The sequence below is a fragment of the Henckelia pumila genome, chromosome 2 (genome assembly GCF_033568475.1).
Source record: "Henckelia pumila isolate YLH828 chromosome 2, ASM3356847v2, whole genome shotgun sequence".
NCBI lineage: Eukaryota > Viridiplantae > Streptophyta > Magnoliopsida > Lamiales > Gesneriaceae > Henckelia > Henckelia pumila.
Window position 1 is genome coordinate 102,857,928 of NC_133121.1, and position 20,228 is coordinate 102,878,155.

The 20,228-nt window shown below is 32.3% G+C and overlaps 2 protein-coding genes and 1 pseudogene across 2 annotated transcripts; 1 reads left to right on the top strand and 2 right to left on the bottom strand.

Moving 5' to 3' along the window:
• Nucleotides 1–3,794: 3,794 nt before the first annotated feature.
• LOC140880911 (probable protein phosphatase 2C 60) lies at nucleotides 3,795–7,133 on the top strand (annotated as a pseudogene).
• Nucleotides 7,134–8,291: 1,158 nt separating this feature from the next.
• Nucleotides 8,292–8,965, bottom strand: LOC140880487 (17.8 kDa class I heat shock protein-like). The gene has a single exon (XM_073284977.1). The coding sequence runs from the start codon at nucleotides 8,848–8,850 to the stop codon at nucleotides 8,368–8,370; it is 483 nt and encodes a 160-aa protein (XP_073141078.1). The 5' UTR covers nucleotides 8,851–8,965; the 3' UTR covers nucleotides 8,292–8,367.
• Nucleotides 8,966–14,950: 5,985 nt separating this feature from the next.
• Nucleotides 14,951–15,750, bottom strand: LOC140879640 (17.8 kDa class I heat shock protein-like). The gene has a single exon (XM_073283442.1). The coding sequence runs from the start codon at nucleotides 15,665–15,667 to the stop codon at nucleotides 15,179–15,181; it is 489 nt and encodes a 162-aa protein (XP_073139543.1). The 5' UTR covers nucleotides 15,668–15,750; the 3' UTR covers nucleotides 14,951–15,178.
• Nucleotides 15,751–20,228: the final 4,478 nt, after the last annotated feature.

A 20,228-nucleotide genomic window follows, 5' to 3' on the forward strand; every position in this document is an offset into this window, starting at 1 on the left:
GCGAAAACTGAAAAGGAAATGAAGAAGAGGGAAATTTCATGGCCATTTGTATTTTGTGATAATTGTCAATGAAATTGAGGGCACCCGACCGAATGGGAACTAATATTTGTTAAATAAATAAATTTTGATGGGTGTTAATTTGTATTTATTTATTTATTTTTGAAACAATTGATGGGTGTAAATTGTAATTAGTGGTGGGGTTTTTGTGCTTCGGGGGACCTGCTGACGCAAACTTTTAGGTTTGGGTATACATCAACATTTGCTTTCTTCTACTCCTTGTTTATTAATTATTTGTATCCATTTTCGGATTTTATTTTTCCAAATTCTACATACGTACGCAAAATTTGAAGCCATTAAAATCACCTTTACTTGATAAACTTCATAAAGAAAATTCTAAACTTCACTCATAAAAAATCATATATTATGATAATCGAGGACAGCCCGAGATCGACTCAAATTAAACAAAATCATTCATTTTTTTTTTATGAAACTATATATTTAAGGGTTACATGTACTCCACTATATATGTTAGTAAACTCTATACATCACATATTGGACGAGTAACAAAAATTGAGATGTAAATTTCTTATACAATAATTGTTCTTTGAAGACAACAAATTTAAATATCTAAATTCGTGGCTAGAAACATAAATTGACCTATAAATAATGGATATAATATATAAATATTTAAAGCATAATTGCACATTTTATTATTACTAGTCGCATCCGCACACGATTGCGTGTATTGTTAAAACATGAATATTTATTATTGTTGTTGTTGTTATTGTTGTTGTTTTTATTATATTTTTATTTCTAAATATTTAAAATTAAAATGAAGGCATGGAAAATCGAAAAAATCATGGACACATGTAGTTTAAAATAAATATAGAGAATTTTGTTTTTGTTTTTTGTTTTTTGTTTTTTTTTTGCCTTCTAAAACACAGTTTAGATATTTCGTCTTTAACTTAATCAAATCAATTTTAATTCGGTTATTAAACAGTACTCTCTTTTAATAATTCAACATATAAGAATCTCATTCAAATGAAATTACTAACAAAATCTAAATAACACGATTAATCATCAATAACATGACATGTAAGATATTTTAATTAGTTTACCTAAAAAAAGTGCATTAATGGCAGAAAAAAGAAACGTCCAAATGTAATTAAAAGTCGGCCGAATTTTAAAATGCGCCAACATGACGAAGAAGTTGGCTACCCTATGGGTATTATTCAAATAGGTGGAATTATTTTATTGGTTCTTATTACGTGGGTTCCACTGTGGGGCTCACATGATATTAACCAATAAAATGATTCCACTTAACACATGGGGTAATACCCGGTAGGTTAGATCATATCCCATGGGTAGATGACAATCACTGATTGGTTCAAATCATGTGGGTCCCACTGAATTATATGAGACCCATATGATTTGAACAAATAAGATATATATACCTGTCCCATGGGGTAATATCCATAGGCTAGGTTGAAATTTTCCATAATACCCATGGGATGGGATGAAATTTTCCAAGAATTTGGTTTCGTTTAATTAAAAAATTGGACCACACTTTTCACCTATAAAGTGCCACCCCAACAATTCCCAGCTTTATCATAATTCAATTAATTAATGTTATATTAATCCATACATAGAACTAATGGAAGAAATAGATAGGACTTTAAGATGCATATATGTAAGAGTGAATATTTAATAGAATAATGCTAAAAGTACAACAAATATCATGTACAACGATAGTTATAATAATTATATCGTGAGATTTTGCTATTTTATTGTGAAATTTTGAATTTAATGTATTGTGAGATTTTGATAAATAAATTTTTTGTATTGATATTTTTTTTTTGTTGTAATATTTTGTATACAAATTCCATTGTATAAGGTAAAAAAAAAAAAAAAAAAAAGTCCAAGTAAAATTTAATTATACGAGTTGAGTTCATGCACGTGATTTAAATGAGTCAGAATTTTTTTAAAAAAAAAAAAAAAAAAAGAAAATGAGTTAGAAACTAAAACAAGCAATTTGAACGGCGAGAGTTGAATTACATTTGGTTGAAGTCTTTGATGTATTATTAATCTATGCATAACTTATCCCAATTAATTTCGCCTTATTTTCATCATATTATTTATCTATTTATTAATTAATAATTTTACTTCAATTAAATTAAAAAAAATTATTATCTATTCATCAAATCAAATAATACATTAACTATTTTTTTTATTTATTTTTAATTTACGATCATGGGTTTTTAGAATATCTAGTACTTATTACCAAAAAATATATATCTTACTATATTATTAAAGTAGAGACCCTTTAATTAACAAACTTTCAATTAATTGGTAAAGCTTGATTTGAAATTACCATTAATCTCCTAACTTAATGTTCAATAAAACCAAATTATTGGGCAAAATAGTCATTTTATACGGTTTTCTCTTTTCTAGCCAGTAGATGCTCACTTTGTTGTCTTTGATATTATTTTATTTACAAAAATGACACTCACTTTATAAGATATATATTTTTTGTGAATATTTATTTAGGAAAATGTTATATTTTTATTATTTTTTAATTTTACAATTTATTATTTAATTTTTTTTGTTAAAAACGAGATGTACGAAATACTAGTAATTAAATAAGGACGACAGACTTTTGATTTCATGAAAGAGGATATATATAACCACAAAATCTTCTGTTACGCGGTTTCACGCGATAATTTGGGAAAATATATATCATTTTTATGTCAAAATTATTATTTTTTATTTTAAATAATAAATATAAATCAAGTCGGCTCATCTCATGAATATAGAATCCATGATACCGCCTTACAAAAGATATGCTTAATTATATTTAATAGGTATTTTGAAATGAGTAAGAAAACGTCTACTTTCTTTATTTTTCTAAAGCTAAGGTGACATGGAAACAATTGATTTTTTTGTGCAGTTGGGATTATATTATTGCCACGCACAACACGATGTTACTGGATTCTGATCAATTATTTCAAACTTTCACGTGTTCAAAGTTTAATACTAGGAAAAAGTTAGTTTAATAAATATAAATTTTTTTCGCAAAAAAAAAAGGAAAAAAATCCTTGACAATTATAGGACACAAATTTACCAAAGATTTAGGGAGTGTTTGCAATAGATTGTACTTTTGTATAAGTGATTAATTTATAGATTATAAAAAAGTTAAAAAAAATCAAAAGTTGGTAGTTTTTGGAAACAAATGTGAAAATCTAAAAATCAAAGTTTGGTAATGTTTGATAAATAAGTGGTTATAGTGATTTTAACAAGGACCTTCTTATTAGAATCATTTTTGGAGAATCACAATCACCACATGACTAGCTTTTGGATTTCAATTAAGTTAAGCATAAGCTAACACATAATCTAGGTTTAAGAAATACACAAAAATAATTTTTTCAAGCCAAAAGCTAACAATCACTTTTTTTTAGTGATTGCAAACACTCCTTTAATAGCGCAACGTTGAGGAACATAATTATTTTCATGCTAATATGTCTGAATTTGGATTTAGATCGTATCCTGCATAATTTTCTGCATTAAAATTGTTTAAAGATAATAATAAATTGATCCCCACGAGTCAGCAGAATTCATCTACCTCTTATCCAAGTAAGTTCTTTGACTCCTTTTCCAAATTTCATGAATTTAGTGTATATTTTCCTCTTTATTTAGTGCTGGAGGTGAGTGTGGAGCCCAGAGCTTTGCTGGCCTTGTTATTTTAGTATTAATGGAGCTTTCTCTGCCTTGAAAGCCTAAACAAAATCATGTATAAATCATCGTATTGAGTAATAATACCACTTTCTCTCTCTACACAATTTTGGTCTTCTTTTTATTTCTTTTCATATTGCTTTGTGTTGTGTTGTGTTGTGTTGTGTTGTGTCTCTGCTTCAATCACTGTTGCATCATCATCTTGTTGCAGTGAAATAACACTCTTCACGGCTACTTTTTGTTCCTTTGATGCATGGTGAATCCACAGATCTTGGATCCTTGCCTTCTTAATCGGCTCCAAAGTTATGATTAGAATATGTTTTTGTTATTTATTTGGAATTGCTCCTTCCGCTGGACGTGGGGTTTTTTTTTATATATATTATATTTTAATATTAGGATTTCATGAAATTCTGTTCTTTTTTTTTTTTTTCTTGATTTGTTTCATCTGGTTGACCAAGTAGCTATCTTAATGAAACGTGATTTTTCTTGACCATCGTTGTTTTCAAAGCCTGCCTGCTGCCATTTCCCGTAGTGTAGATTTTGTTCAATCGTTATACTTTTTTTGTGGCTGTTGTGTTGTTGTGTTCCTCTGTTTCTTCTATTCTATAGCAGTCGATTCTCTGCTGGCTTCTGTTCACTTTGTAAGATTCTTGTTATCCCAACTCTAATCTGATTTGTTCTGAATTGTGCTACTAGATTTTACTACGCATATAGCTTTTTAGTTGGGAAGAAATAGTTACAACATCGCCGAGGTTATTCAGGCCGAAGTTACGTCAAGTGTTCCTCAGATGTGGAGTATTTGGATGGTGTTTTGGATGAGATGAGGGATGTTATCAGGTTTAATGAAGTTATTTCGAGCCTGCTTCCTGCCAAGTGCGGATCGAAATATTCACGACGGCGGTGGTTGTCGAGATGGGCTGTTATGGTATAAGGACTCTGGATCACATTTCAATGGATGGAGAGTTTTCTATGGCCGTTGTTCAAGCTAATAATTTAATTTACTGGAGGATCAGAGCCAACTTGAATCCGGTTGTCTGAGCTTGAATAATTCGGGGCCGTATGGAACTTTTGTTGGGGTTTATGATGGACATGGCGGTCCTGAGACGTCTCGGTTCATCAACGATATAAAGAGTACGTCCTATGAGAATTTAGAATTGTTTTCATCTTCAGATGGTTTAATTATGTAATTCCAATTGATTGTGATGATGGGAGATGTTTCTCCACTCAAATCTAATCTTTTGTTTGTTTCTTTTTCTGGATATCAATGATTGTGTACTTGTGAAACACCTCGGGTATAACATGCTAGTTCAAGTTCTTGGTTGCATTTATATTCTGATTGTTGATTTTAGTTTTGGCATTTCTTTTCTGATTTTGCAGGATTTGCTGCGGAGCACCAATCTATGTCTGTGGAGGTTATCAAGAAAGCAATTCAAGCAACAGAAGATGGTTTTTTCTCGGTTGTCAGCAGACAGTGGCCTATGAAACCACAGATTGCAGCAGTTGGCTCATGCTGCCTTGTCGGAATAATCTGCAGTGGAACTCTTTATGTTGCCAATCTTGGCGATTCTCGTGCTGTTTTAGGGAGGCTAGTCATGTCTACCGGTGAAGTACTCGCTGTTCAACTCTCAGCAGAGCATAACGCGAGTATCGATTCTGTAAGGCAGGAGCTAAAATATCAGCACCCCGAGGACTCGCAAATTGTAGTCCTAAAGCATAATGTGTGGCGTTTAAAGGGTCTTATACAGGTTTGTAATCTTTTCTCCAAACAAAGATGCTAGTATCAATGCCTGTTTCAGGTTTATTTTTCATGTTTGTTCAGTTGACATTTCTGGTGCTGTTTCACAGATCAATCGGAGACGTGTATCTGAAAAATGCTGAGTTCAACAGGGAGCCTCTGTATCAAAAATTTCAACTACGCGAACCTTTCGGAAAACCAATTTTGAGCTCAGAATCATCAATTTCCGTGCACCAGTTGCTGCCACACGATCAATTCATTATATTTGCATCTGATGGCCTTTCGGAGCATCTTACCAACCAAGAAGCAGTTGATCTAGTCCAAAATAATCCACGGAATGTAAGTGTTTTAGCAGTTAAATACATTTTCCTTTTTTATGATTTGGACTATTTCCAATGGTTACTTGCCCTTACCTGCATCAGTTATAAGGATCGATTCGAGTACGTTGCAGTTGTAAAATTTATCCTTCAGGATGGAAGGCCCTTGATGGTTCCGATAACTTTTGGATATGAGATGTTGCAGAGTTTGAGACGGCATTTGATATTCCAGTTCAACAAAAAGCATCTAATGTACTGACAAAAAAAAAAAGAATTTAATACTTTTTCTCTCCTTTGGCAAATAAAGGGCTTTTGCCTTTTAGCTTCGTTTCACTTTCTCCAAACCAAAGAACTTATTCCTTTGAAGAAGAGGAAGATAACATAATGCTCATATTCTAAACGCCTCGAATGATGTGCTAGGAGATTAGTGAAAACAGCAAAGAAGAGGGAGATGAGGTACTCTGACTTGAAGAGAATCGACCGTGGAATTCGTAGCCACTTCCACGATGACATCACTGTCGTGGTGGTGTTCATTGAGTCACATCTTGTGAGCAGGGCAAGCTCGGGTCAGAGTTCCAGCATATCTGTGAAAGGTGGCGGCGTTACTCTCCCCACCAGTAAGCCTGGCTCCTTTCTCCACACCCTCTGAAAGCGTCGCCACTTGACACCCTTCTGCCTCTGATGTTATATTACATGTTAGCGCACTTTTGATGTTAATACAGTTAGAGATGAGAACAACTCGTGGATTCTTTGATGTAAACGTAACTGTTGAACCAAAGACCACACTTGGCTCTTTGGAAAAAGCAAGTTTTAAGATGACAACTAATGAAGTTATGTTTTCTGAGCAGATTCGTTGCGAACTTGCAGCTAAATGACTCTTTTGATAACGTTTTCAAGATATGGTTATTGCCGAAGCACCTGAAAGTTGATGAATGGGTGTTTGTGTTGTCGTACAAACTCAGTGGTAACTAATAACAAGCATCATATCTTACAAATGATGTCTCAAAAGCTAGGTTGCCATCCAGATGATTCTCAGTTTCAGTATCCAGATGTTTTTCGATTTTCTTTGGTTTTAAAAAAAACTTTTATCAAATTCTAAATATATTTTTTCCAAACTAAAAAAATTCTAAGCTTGGGTGTCCTAATCACACAGAATCCTCTGTTCTTATAATTTCGCAATCCTCCCTAGCTAGCCGAGGGGAACACGATGCGTGGATTATCTTGGACTAGATCAACTGCCTCTTGGTTGGTAAGATGCTCCCAAAGGTCATCTGTCACGCCCCGAAACTGAGTCTAATTGATCACCTTGTGTTACATATTTTTGCTTATAACCGACCGTCCACGTTAGTAGAACTCAGATGGAAAACTTGGATGTAATGATTTTAGCCCCCCTTATTTGGTAAAACAATTGGGGTGATTCTATGCTACACCGGGTGAGATACACTCCTTTTGTTTTTTTTTATTAAGATGTTCTCGCGAACATTTTGCTGAAAAAAATAATGTGAAACCCGCCTATACTTTTTTTGTCATTTAGGAAGATATTCGCGCAAACATCTCAAAAAAATTAGGGAGTGTTTCATCTGTTGTAGCGTATAATCACCCAAACAAATGTAGCTTCAATCGTATGGCTAGGCGTGAGTGAGATAAGCCCGAGGGTAAAAAAATATTTTTTGTCTAAATTATAGTTTTAATTATCTCAAACAAATTAGTAGAATAACAATATATAAATATACTCTCCAAAAAAAATACATATATATAATAAGTTTATACATTAATTTTAAGTCAAATTATAATTCAATATGTTTTATTACTCATTTGATTTCTCATTATTCATCAAATACAAACTCAATTTAACTTGGCTGTATTAAAATTTTGAACTTTAATATCCCTTTAAGGTTAATCATAAAGTTTTAATAGCCACTGCATATTCATCATTAATAAACTTTACTAGAATTGTGTATTTCTGACGTTGCTAGCATTACTTAGTAATAAAATCGTTAATATGTATTTTTTTTTGGTCTTGTTTATCAATTTTGAATTTCTATTATCAATCTATAATTGAATGATTTTGATCAAAACAAAACGTTATAGTAAAATTTCAAGCTTAAGCAAGACTTAATCGAGCTATTTAAAACATTGATAAAATAAAACATGTCCACATGTTTTTCGTTTTGACAAAAAAGATATAGATTGATGCCTTGAACGACTAAAACAAAATAGCTTGTTGACTTAGAAATTAGAATGAAAGTTGTGATCTTTTATGCAAATAAAGAATTCAATGACACAAGCTTAGCTACAAAATTTTGAAATATATCTTCTTCTTCTTTTTTTTTTTCGTTTCTGTGACTAAACATTAATAAAATGACCATTGTTTTTATGTCTGATCTTATAGATGGAGTTTAATCATCTCCCACCTTGATCTCGGATGTCATTGTTTCTGGTTTGATTTAATAATATTTATATAACAATTTATTTATTAAATAGGAAATATATTCATACGACAATAGTAATAATATAACATAATCATAATTTTAAACTTAATTGCGTAAAAACCAAAAATTACAAAATCACATATTCAATAATTTTTTAACCGGAGATGTCGATCGCCTTCACTTCAGGTTTCTTCACTTCTTGCTTAGGTACGGTCACCGTCAGCACTCCATTATCCATCGCCGCCTTGATTTCTTCCACCTTCGCGCCCTCCGGCAGCCTGAACCGGCGGAGGAACTTCCCGCTGCTCCTCTCCACACGGTGCCACTTGTCGTTCTTCTCCTCCCGCTCTCTGCTTCTCTCCCCGCTGATCTGAAGAATCCCGCCTTCTTCAACCTCAACTTTCACCTCCTCCTTCTTCAATCCCGGGAGATCCGCCTTGAACACGTGGGCCTCCGGCGTCTCTTTCCAATCGACGCATGCACCGGCAAATGCAGAGACCTCCCCGGCCGCGGTGCCGTGGGCTTTGTTCAGTGTGCTTGAAGAAGGGAAAACATTGAAGGGAGCCCAGATATCCGTTGGAAATGGATGGCAGATTTTGCTCCGGCGGTCGCCAAATAAAGTCGGGATAAGAGACATCTTTTGCTTGATTCTAAGCGCGGTTTGTGCCGATTAAATTACTTTCGAATCTTGTGGTGTGAAGTAATATTGCTGGAAACGCGAATATATAGTAAGAAGAAGACGATTCTGGCAAATTCGTGAAATTCCCGACGACCGCCATTGATTCACACCTTGAACAAGTTTCAGCCTTCCAGGTGATGCTGGTTCCTTCGGTGAGCTTCTACAGAGTTCTTATTTGAGACTTATTGGGCTTTCAGCTGCTTATGTTTCGGCCCATTTAATTTACAAACTTCTTCCGGGCCCATAATTACTTCTCTAAAATAAGGAGTATGTATCTTAAATATACTTATTTTGTAATACTTTGATTTTAAAATTAACTTTAAATTCGTAGATTTTTAGTATATATAAAATTAGTCATCAGTCAGAGAAAATACTTGAAAAGGGATAAATCAAAAATTATATGGGAAGAGAAGGAAAGGGATTGAATAATAAGTTTGGGTAATATGAAAAATATTGATATTATTTTGTATATTTGAATGAAATAATCTTGAACAATTGATCTAAAATAAATGTTTAGAAAATGTTAAAAGATACTGTTAGTATTTTTTTTAAACGCTATAAAGTCATCATATAAGAATTTACACAAACATTTTTATATTATTTAAAAAATTTATCATCTTGTGCATAATCTAAACTATCACCATGCCCGCAATAATTCGCATGTAAATATTTTTGACATAATTAATTATTTTCTAATATTTTTAGCAAAGAATTTTCTAAAATAAGTTTTTATTATCATTTTTATTGAACACAAGAAAATAATGGGTAGTTTTGTCTATCAATTAAATTAAAATGATCAAGTTAGTTAATTTAACGAATTGGTACATTTATTGTGTATATGGCGGGATATAAGCTTTAAGATTTATCATATTTTGTGTTATTTGATTTCCAATATATAAATTATGTGAGTATTTATTTATTTTTAAGATTTTCAAAACTATAGCATATTTCGCATTGCATTCTATTGTTCTCCCATTAACAATAATTGCATCATACATGAATAGTATTATATATATATATATCTTGCGATTCATGTTTTTTTTCTTCATGATAGTGATATATGTTAGATAACATTCTAGATTGAGATTTTATTTCAAATGTAATCTATAATAGATTAAGCATCGCATTCTATTATTCTTCCATTAACAATGATTACATCGCTTTTTGTCTATGCTGCCCTTCAGAATAATATTTGAAGGGCAATCCAACGGCCTAGGCCTTTGGATCTGGCAGGCATAGACTTTGTCGATTGCATCATACATGAATAGTAATATATATATATATATATATATATATATATATATATATATCTTTTAATTCATGTTTTTTTACATGATAATGATAAATGTAAGTTAAAATTCAAGATTCAGATCTTCTTTCAAGTATAATTCACTGTTTAAAGAAAATTTGTCCTTGATATGTTTCCATCCGTGATATTCACAATTAAAAGGAAAAAAAATTACAATTTATAATTAGCGTTTCAAATAGGTTAGTGAAAAACATGATTTATGAAGAAAAATAATAATTTTGAAATTTGACCTAAAACTATTAGGAAAATATACTTATATTTGTAACGCATAAATAACTTTTGGAACAAACGCACTACAAGAAAAACGGTGTTTTTGCTACGATTTTTTAAACCGCAGCAAAAATATGCGACGGTTATACAAAAACCGTCGCATAATTTGACGGTTAGTAAAAAACCGTCGCAAAACCGTAGCAAAAAAATTGTGCGTACGTGGCTCTTTGAATACAAAAATATTATGTTCAAAAAAAAAAGACACAAACATCTTTTATGTATAGACATTTACTCGTTCGAAAATTTGATCTTCATGGGATTTGATGGGATTTAGGATTACAAATATCATTTTAGTGTTTGGTAAATTGAGATTAGTTGATGTATTTTCTGGGATTTCATTTAACTGCGTGAAAAACTTATGAAATAAATCGAGTTTCGTGAAATTTCATTGAATTTGAGTTTTAAAAATAATATTTTTTTAAAAAAAATGTAAATTTATATAACTTTCTAATAGATTTCAAGTCTTCTTTTTAAATTTTACGAATTTTTATGTCTTTTTACCATGATTTAAAAAATAATATTTAGAACTAAAATTAATTAATCGAACTTGAAATATCTATGTTGTATTTTGTCATCAATAGGAATAGCTAAGATTCAAACAGGAAATTGACGAGTGTCGCTGATATTTAATATTTCTAATTTTTAGAAATATTAAATAACAATAATTATAATAACGGTGAATTATAGAAAAGTCCCCAAACCAAAACAAAAAGTTGTGTTCAATCCCTTAGTCAGTAAAATAAATTCTGCAATCCCTGATCCATCATAAAACTTATTTTTCACTCCCTAGTCAACCAATTCACATGTTTTTCCCTTTCCCTTTTATTTTTTTACTGTTTTTCCTTCTCCTTTCTTACGTCTTTCTTCCATTATATTTTTTTTTACTTTATTCAAGCTGAAGTTGGGAATCTCAAATTCATAATTTTTTTTTTTTGCAAAAATAGCGTGGGTTTTGAGTGATTTATACTGCTTCCTAAATTAGTGAGATATTGAAGTGCCCCTCGTTTGTGCTTCTTGTTTGTTCTTGGTTCATCTTTGATCGTTGATTATTTTCATTGCTCGAGTTTACCCCTCGGTTGTTCCTTCTCCGATGATCATGTTGCTGTCATTCGTTGGAAATGAGTGTTTCGTGATTCGATCATGCGTTTGGGTAGATTTTGGTTCGTGGATTGCTACACCGACTGTGGTTTGATTATGGTTTTTGTATATTTTCTTAGTTGTTTGGATGCTTGGTGATTCTCGTGCAACGAGCTTTTTCATCTTCGACAGTGTGCTTGAGAGGCGTTTTTGTGCCATTTTTGGAATTCTCTCGGTTTTCCATTTAGACATCATGCCCAAGAAGAAGAAGCCTGAGAAGGGGAGTCTCGAGCTTCAAGATAGATTGATAAAGCCATTTTTAAGGGACCTAATGTTCAAACTTCTTGCTGAGTTAGTGCATGGTGACACGACAAGTGTGCTTGGTGTTGCGTCGGGTGTGCCGGTTGTTGTACTTTGATATCCGGGCAGCAAGCCGGATAATTTTTTTTGTGTTTTCAAATGGCTATCAAATTTTATTTTTTAATCTTATACTATATGGCTATCAGACATTTATTTATAGTTTCAATATCGATGATTAATGGTTGTGGTTGTGATATGAATAAAACTAATGATTGTGGGAAATAAATTTCATATATTTTGATCATAAATTCGTATGAAAAATGAGTAAACAATATTATATGGTACGAAATAAAATGATTCGGGCATAAAGTACATATGACCGATAATAAAGTACATAACGTGGTAAAACAAGCACATTGCAACAAAGTGAGACTTCATGAATTTAATGTCTAAGATAGTAAAACCATTTGGTATCTACTCAATGGAGTATAATTTATGTATAATCACAAGCATGTCCTTGGATTTATTCACTAAGTTGATGAGGTGAATATAGGATATATGATGTGCACTTTGGGTAGTCACTATAATTTGGTGGCAAATAAGAACTTACCAATAAATATTGAAATAGTAGAGTACATATTTAAGTAAATCAGGTACATCTAAGTCTATCTTGAAGTACATATGACCGATAATAAAGTACATAACGTGGTAAAAAAACACATTGCAACAAAGTGAGATATGATGAATTTAATGTCTAAGATAGTAAAACCATTTGGTATCTACTCAATAGAGTATAATTGACGTATAATCACAAGCATGACCTCAGATTTATTCACTAAGTTGATGAGGTGAATATATGACATACATGTGCACTTTGGGTAGTCACTAAAATTTGGTGGCAAATAAGAACTTACCAATAAATATTGAAATAGTAGAATACATATTTAAGTAAATCAGGTACATCCAAGACTATCTTGAAGTACATATGATCGATAATAAAGTACATAACGTGGTAAAATAAGCACATTGCAACAAAGTGAGACTTGATGAATTTAATGTCTAAGATAGTAAAACCATTTGGTATCTATTCAATAGAGTATAATTGACATATATGTGTATGTAGGAGGATTTGTGAGTTGGTGAAGTTATGGATAAAAAGAAGAGGAAATTGAAGAAGAAATAGTATGATGTGCTAACTTGTTTGCAACTGTGTCAAAGTGTTTCGGGAAATTGAGGAAGAAAACGACGCATGTGCACGAGAATTTCACGCTTATGCGTGAAATGGCAGAGAATTGAAGAAATTGAAGAAGCAAGACGACGCATATGCGTGAGATTTCGACGCAGAAGCGTGAAAATGCTGAGATCTGAGAATAAAAATTTCACGCATCTGCTGGAAAAAGTCATGCATCTGCGCAAAAGGGCAGAGATTTGAGAACAAGAAGAGGCGCATATGCGGCCTTATTTCATGCATCTGCGTGAATGTCTAGAGATTTGAGAAACAAAAACACACGCATCTGCACCTGTTGTTAATGCATCTGCGGGAAATTCCAAGATTGTGCGTATCTGAATATTTTGGGAAACAGATCATAAATTTTGGAAAACAATTGTGGGCTTTTCTGGGCTTGGAAGCAAGATATAAAAAGGAAATTTTTTAGAGGAGCAGAGATGGAGAAGTTGCAGGGGAACAAGTCGGCTTTGGATTATTGGGAAGAAAACAAGAGCTTGAGAACCCGGTACGAAGACGGAAGACGGCGACATTTATTACTCGTCAACTAACTATTTATTTACTAGATGAAACTTATATTTTTAAGTTCATTTATAGTTAATAATGATGATAGCAACTTATATTTTTATTTATTTACTCGTCAACTAACTATATATGCAGTTGCATCAAGATCATGATGGTGGTGTCACTCAAATTTTATACTCAGATTCCTTTGTCGTGTACTCAATTTTTAATATTTTATGTTCAAATTGTGATCATTTATACATAAATTACCATATTTTGTGCCAATAGTCATCTCGCAATTGATATTTCCTTGGTAGTTAGTAATAATAATACCAACTTGTTTTTCTACTTATTACTCATTAACTAAGTATATGTGTCGTTGCCTCAAAGATCATGGTGGTGGTGTCACTCAAACTTTACCCTCATATGAATTAGTATTGTATTTAATTTATAACAATTCATACTCAAATTACAATAATGTACTTAAAAATAATGGTTGTATGTTATTTTTTTTATTTATTTACTCATTAACTAACTAATTGCTCACTTTTAGCTTGAGACTCTCCTTCTTGTGTTTCTTCTTCTTCTTGGCCATGATGCGTAAAGAAAAATTCGAGAGAATTTCAAATATGGCACAAAAACGCCTCTCAAACAAACGATCGAACACTTGGTGAGTCGCTAAAAAATACATTTTTTGTGGAGCAATTTGAACGGAACAGGCCACCAAAAAAAAACTAACCAATCCAAGAAAATTAATAAAGAACCAAAATAGAAGACAAGTCACCTCTTGCAACCAACCCAAGTAAAAAAATGCGAAAAAAAAAGCTAGAAGAAAGGGTGTATGTAAAAATTTTGAGCTTTGGCTGGAAAAAAGATGGATAAACTATATGCACGACAATCACCAACTATCCAAACAACTAAGAAAATATACATGATAATCAAACCACAGCCAGTTGGTGCAGCATCGGCAATCCACGAACCAAAATCTGCCCGAACCCATGACCAAATCATGAAACACTCACTGTCGATGAAGGGAAGCAGCGGGATCACCGGAGAAGCAACAACCGAGGGACAAACTCGAGCAATGCAAGAAATCAAAGATCAAATATGAACCAAGAACAAACAAGAAGCACAAACAAGGGACATTTCTATCTCTCATTAATTTAGGAAGCATCATTATAAAATCACTCGAAACTCACACTAATTTTGACACAAATTTTATGGATTACGTTTCTCAAATTCATAGGAAAATAAAATAAAATGGGAGAAAAACGTGATGAAGGAGAAAGAAAAATAAAAATAAAAGAGAAAGAGAAAAAAATACGTGAATTTGTTGACTAGAGAGTTGAAAACAAGTTTTATGATGGCTGAGAGATTGCAAATTTTATTTTACTGACTAAGGGACTGGACACAACTTTGTATTTTGGTTTGGGGATTTTTCCCTAATTCACCCTTATAATAACAACTTTTTTATTACTATTTTCTCTGAGAATTATAAAATACGAAAACAATTCTTATTGTGAAACAAAAACAACCATAATTATAATTATTCTATTTTTTAGGAGGAAAACAACTGTTATTTAACATTCAAAGGGATCCCTTTAACCGGAGATGTCAATTGCCTTTACTTCAGGTTTCTTCACATCTTGCTTAGGTACGGTCACCGTCAGCACTCCATTCTCCATCGCCGCCTTGATTTCTTCCACCTTCGCGCCCTCCGGCAGCCTGAACCGGCGGAGGAACTTCCCGCGGCTCCTCTCCACACGGTGCCACTTGTCGTTCTTCTCCTCTTGCTCTCTGCTTCTCTCGCCGCTGATCTGAAGAACACCGCCTTCTTCCACCTCAACTTTCACCTCCTCCTTCTTCAACCCCGGCAGATCCGCCTTGAACACGTGTGCCTCCGGCGTCTCCTTCCAGTCGATGCGTGCACCGGCGAACGCAGACACCTCCCCGGCGGTGGAGGTTCCGTTTGCATTGTTGATCAGTGGGCCTGAAAATGGGAAACCGTGGAAGGGAGCCCAAATGTCGGTTGAAAATGGATCGCAGACGTTGCTCCTACGGTTGCCAAATAAAGTCGGAATCAGAGACATTTTTTTTTGGCGTAGATTGTAAAGATCAAAAGTTTTGCAATAGATACTTGTTTCGGAATCTTACTCTGCGGAGAAATGAAGCGGGAATCGCAAGTATATAAAGGGGAAGAAGACGATTCTAGCACATGCGTTAAAGTTCTCAAAAAACCGCCATTTTCAACATTTTCGAGGTTTCGCTGGTTCTTTCGTTAAGCTTCGAGAACGTTCCCTTTTTGAGGATTATTGGGCTTGTTCATTGAAAGATGTTATGGCCCATTTCTTTGAAAAATTCTTCGAGGCCCAATGTTAAATCGTGTGATTAAGTTAAATTAGATAAATCTCTTAATTTTTTATTTTGAATAAAGTTCTTCCATATGGATGGCAATGGGTCGGGTATGGGTAGGATATCATATCTCCATCCCCATATTCATTTATTAAATTCATCCCCATACCCATACTCATATCCATACCCATCGGGTATTAAATTTTATCAACATCTCCATACCCGTCGTAGGATCGGATATCCATATCCTACCCATATCCCCATTTATCGTATCTACTCCATACAAATACATTTTTGAAATTTGAATTATTTTGATAAAATTATACTTATTTACTATATTTTTATACCAAATTTTTTTAGAAAACATTAAAAAAATAAAACATAAAAGAAAATCTACAACCTAAGAATTATATAAAAAATAATACTTCTACAAAATAGTATTAGATTTATACTAATAATTTCATTGTTCCATCCAACTAACATAATTTAACAAAAAAATTAAATTAGCATTTATTTAATATAAATTAATAAGTACACACACATATATATGTATATATTATATATATATATATATTTAATCGGATATCGGGTCGGGTATGGGTAGGATATTACTATATCCTCCTCCATCCCCATTTACGAGATCCTTATACCCATTTATCCATTTATTTAATCGGGTCCAAAAAACTCCTCCATACCCTCCTTCATTCGGGTCGGGTATCGGATTCTCCATCGGGTTCGGAGAAAATTGTCATCCCTATTCTTCCCTCATTAGGATATAAAATAAGATTTTGATATTATTAGCTTATACTTAAGTATTATAAAATATTTTTTTTAAAAAAACTTTCTTATACATCTTTAAAATAGTCAAAACATTTTGTGAGATATTTGAAGCAATTTGTAAGGTAAGCTATAAAGATTAAATACTAATTTTATTGCTACGTCATAACCTGACATATTATTTGGAAAAGTATTTTAAAATATATTTTTGTATTTTCTTAATTAACGGATTTGTGTGGGACATTTTACTGGAAAAGAAAAAAACTCCACATATTCTGACAAAAAATTTTTTTTTTTTCCTTACAATATTTTCGCATTCCTCAACAAATCAATTATTTTTATTTAATATTTTTTTAACTCTCAAAACAATTAATATTTTTATTTAATATTTTTTAACTCTAAAAACCAATAACTCAAAACGGAGCAACCAAAGCTCCATTTGAACATTTATTTTAAAAACATTATTTAATGTTTTATAAGTGAAAAATATTTAAAATATATGTTTTTATAAATTTTGTAAAACGTTTTTTAAAAAGTGTTCTCTTGATTTTTAGAATAACAAACATCTCATCAACTCTAAAGACATATTTACAAATATTTATCTAAACACATATTTTCTTTTAAATTAATATTTAGAACATTTTATGAAGATTTTGAAAAAAAAAATTATATAAAAAATTTAAAATATATATAAAGTATTTTTAAAAAGTATTTTCAAAAAACAATCTCAAGCACTGTCTTATAGAGCTTGTGTCTTGAAGTTTCTTTTGAAATAAAATTTGATGAAAGAAAAAGTCGGAAGCAATTTTGTAAATAAGTTTTTTTTCTCACAAAAATTTGAAATTTAATAAAAAAAAAACTAAAAAATATTTACTAAAAGATCTCTTAAAACTATATTGTACGGGTAGTTGCTTTATGGTTTCCAAATATGAACTACAATGTTGCGGCCCATGTCATTTACAAACCTTTTTAAGGCACAAAATTAATTGAGGGAAATAAAGAGTATGATTCGTCAATTGACACGTCTTTCTTACTGTCTTACATATATTTTATGAAACTTTAATTTTAAAATAAACTTTCCATTCTTAAATTTTTTGAATAAATTAGTCATCAGTCAATGATAAGTGAAAACACTCGACAGAAATGAGAAACCAAACAAGAGATGGGAGTAGAAGAAAAGGGATTGAATCATAGTTTTGGATATGAGTGTTGCTATGGATACACCTGTATACACTTACTGCGAGATTTACATCCAATTTCTCGCGATATTTTGACAACAAAAAAAATAATTTTTCTCTCTTTTTTCATTTCACTCAGTCTCGGATATTTTCTTCTTGGAGAACAAAACTTTCTTCAGCTCATGGTCTTCACCATTCTGACCACCACTCACCACTCCGACAATAGCTCGTGGCTCCGGCGACAACTTTTGGGTTTCGAATAATTCGGGTCGGGTACCTGATCAATCGGGTAGTGTTTTATACTACCCAAAACCGAATCGATAAAGTCGGGTTCGGTTCGGTTCGGGTTACCCGTTTTTTAAAAAAATGCAAAAATGGATGCAAAATTTTGTATAATCTTCAAGTGATGGGCTACTGTGGGTGGAGTGTTTGGAAATCTAAGAAATAATACTTTTAAGGAATTTGGACGGTAGAGGTAGATTTGGAGATGGTTTCAAAAGCTTTTGTTTCTGAGCAACCGAGGGTAACTCCCAGGACTTCTGATATGTAATGTTTTGTTTCTATGTTTGTGTTTTAGTAGTTAATTAATTAATTTATTTTGAATGGTCATGAATTCGGCTGATTTTGTGGTTGTATCTACTTTTCATTTACTGAAATGGGTTTGCGAATTTTAATTAGGATTTTTCGGATTTATATTCTTCATCAATTTTCGGTAGAATCTTGATTCTTGAATGAAACATTATGATATGCGGGGAATTTAATTTATTTTACTGCTTTCAAGTTCCAATGTCGTTATTTCTATTTTTATTAATTTAATTTATTTTAATGTTTTCAAGTTCCAATGTCGTTATTCCAATTTTTATTAATTTATTTTGTATCTTTTTACGCATTCAATTCTTGGAATATTTTTCGGTGGTTTCTTTGTGGTTTGGAAATTAATAAAGCTGTGTTCCTCCTTTTGATTTAATATACTTTATATATTTTTTAAAGAAATAAAAAAAATCGGATAATCGGGTACCCGATCGGGTAGTTCGGGTAGCATTTTACTACCCGAAACTGATTCGACTAAATATTAGTCGGGTTCGGTTACTACCCGAACCCGATTAAAAACCTGATCTATCCAATTTTTGCCCCCGATCGGGTCGAAACCCGAACTACCCGATCCGATTTCTCACCCCTAATTGCCCTGAAAATGATTAACCTAGGTATGATTATATCATATTTGAGTAATTTTTATTTGTAAAATTAATTGATGATTTGAGATGATGCATTCATGAAAATAAAACTAATTGTTTGTGGAGAATTTGATATGAATAATTGGTGAAACCTCATAAGAACACTAGAAAAGTTAATTCACAGTAATGGTAATAATATTTTGAAATTTTGTATACACCACTGTTACGCCTTAAACGCATACAAATCTCGTGTTATGAGATTAATATTTTTAATGCATTAACAAGTCTCATAATATTATGTTTTGATGATTACAAAACTCGGTTAATTGTTACTAACCATTTAAAGTGAGATTTTATAGATTAGATTTATTAAAAAATAAATTATTGGAAGTTATTTTGAAGCTATACATGTATTTATAAAGTCTTGTATTGCTCATTGAATGGATGGAACATTGTTAAGAGATATGAAGAAAAAGACAAGAAGAAGCCAAAGTATGGAGCAGCAACTTCCGAAAATTAATGGAAATTTTCTATGACTCCAAATCGGATCTTCACCGGTCATAATCTAGATAAAGAAGTGTTACAAGTACTGTCCAAATTTTAGAGCAATCCAACGGCTAGAATGAGAGATATGAATTTTTTCATATATGCTGCACAGTACCCACTTCTGCAAGAAACGAAACCATGAAGATTCGACTTCAGAAAATAACTGGGAATGTTTGAGAAATTCAAATCAAATCTCCACCAATCAGATTCAGTATTATGATGTTATAAAGCTTTTGTTCACATTTCAGGTCAATCCAACGGATGGATTAAGAGATATGAATTTTTCAAATTTGTTGCACAGAACAGGTTCGAAAACATGATGAAGCGACTTCCGAAATTTACTGGAAATGTTTGACTCGTTTAAATAAAATCTCCACCGTTCAGAATGAAGATCTGGATGTTTAAAGCTTCAGTTCAAATTTCAGATCAATCCAACGGTTAGATGGGAAGATATGATTTTTCCATAAAATCCGCTGAGTGCTGGGAAAAAGAACGTAGCGGCGCCGAACACTTTTTGTCTCTCCTTGACTTCTTAACACACGCTCCAAGCACTCAAATCAGATTCAAATCTTTGCCAACTATAAATAGAGGTCATCCAAGTTCATTTGGAGACATCCCAACTC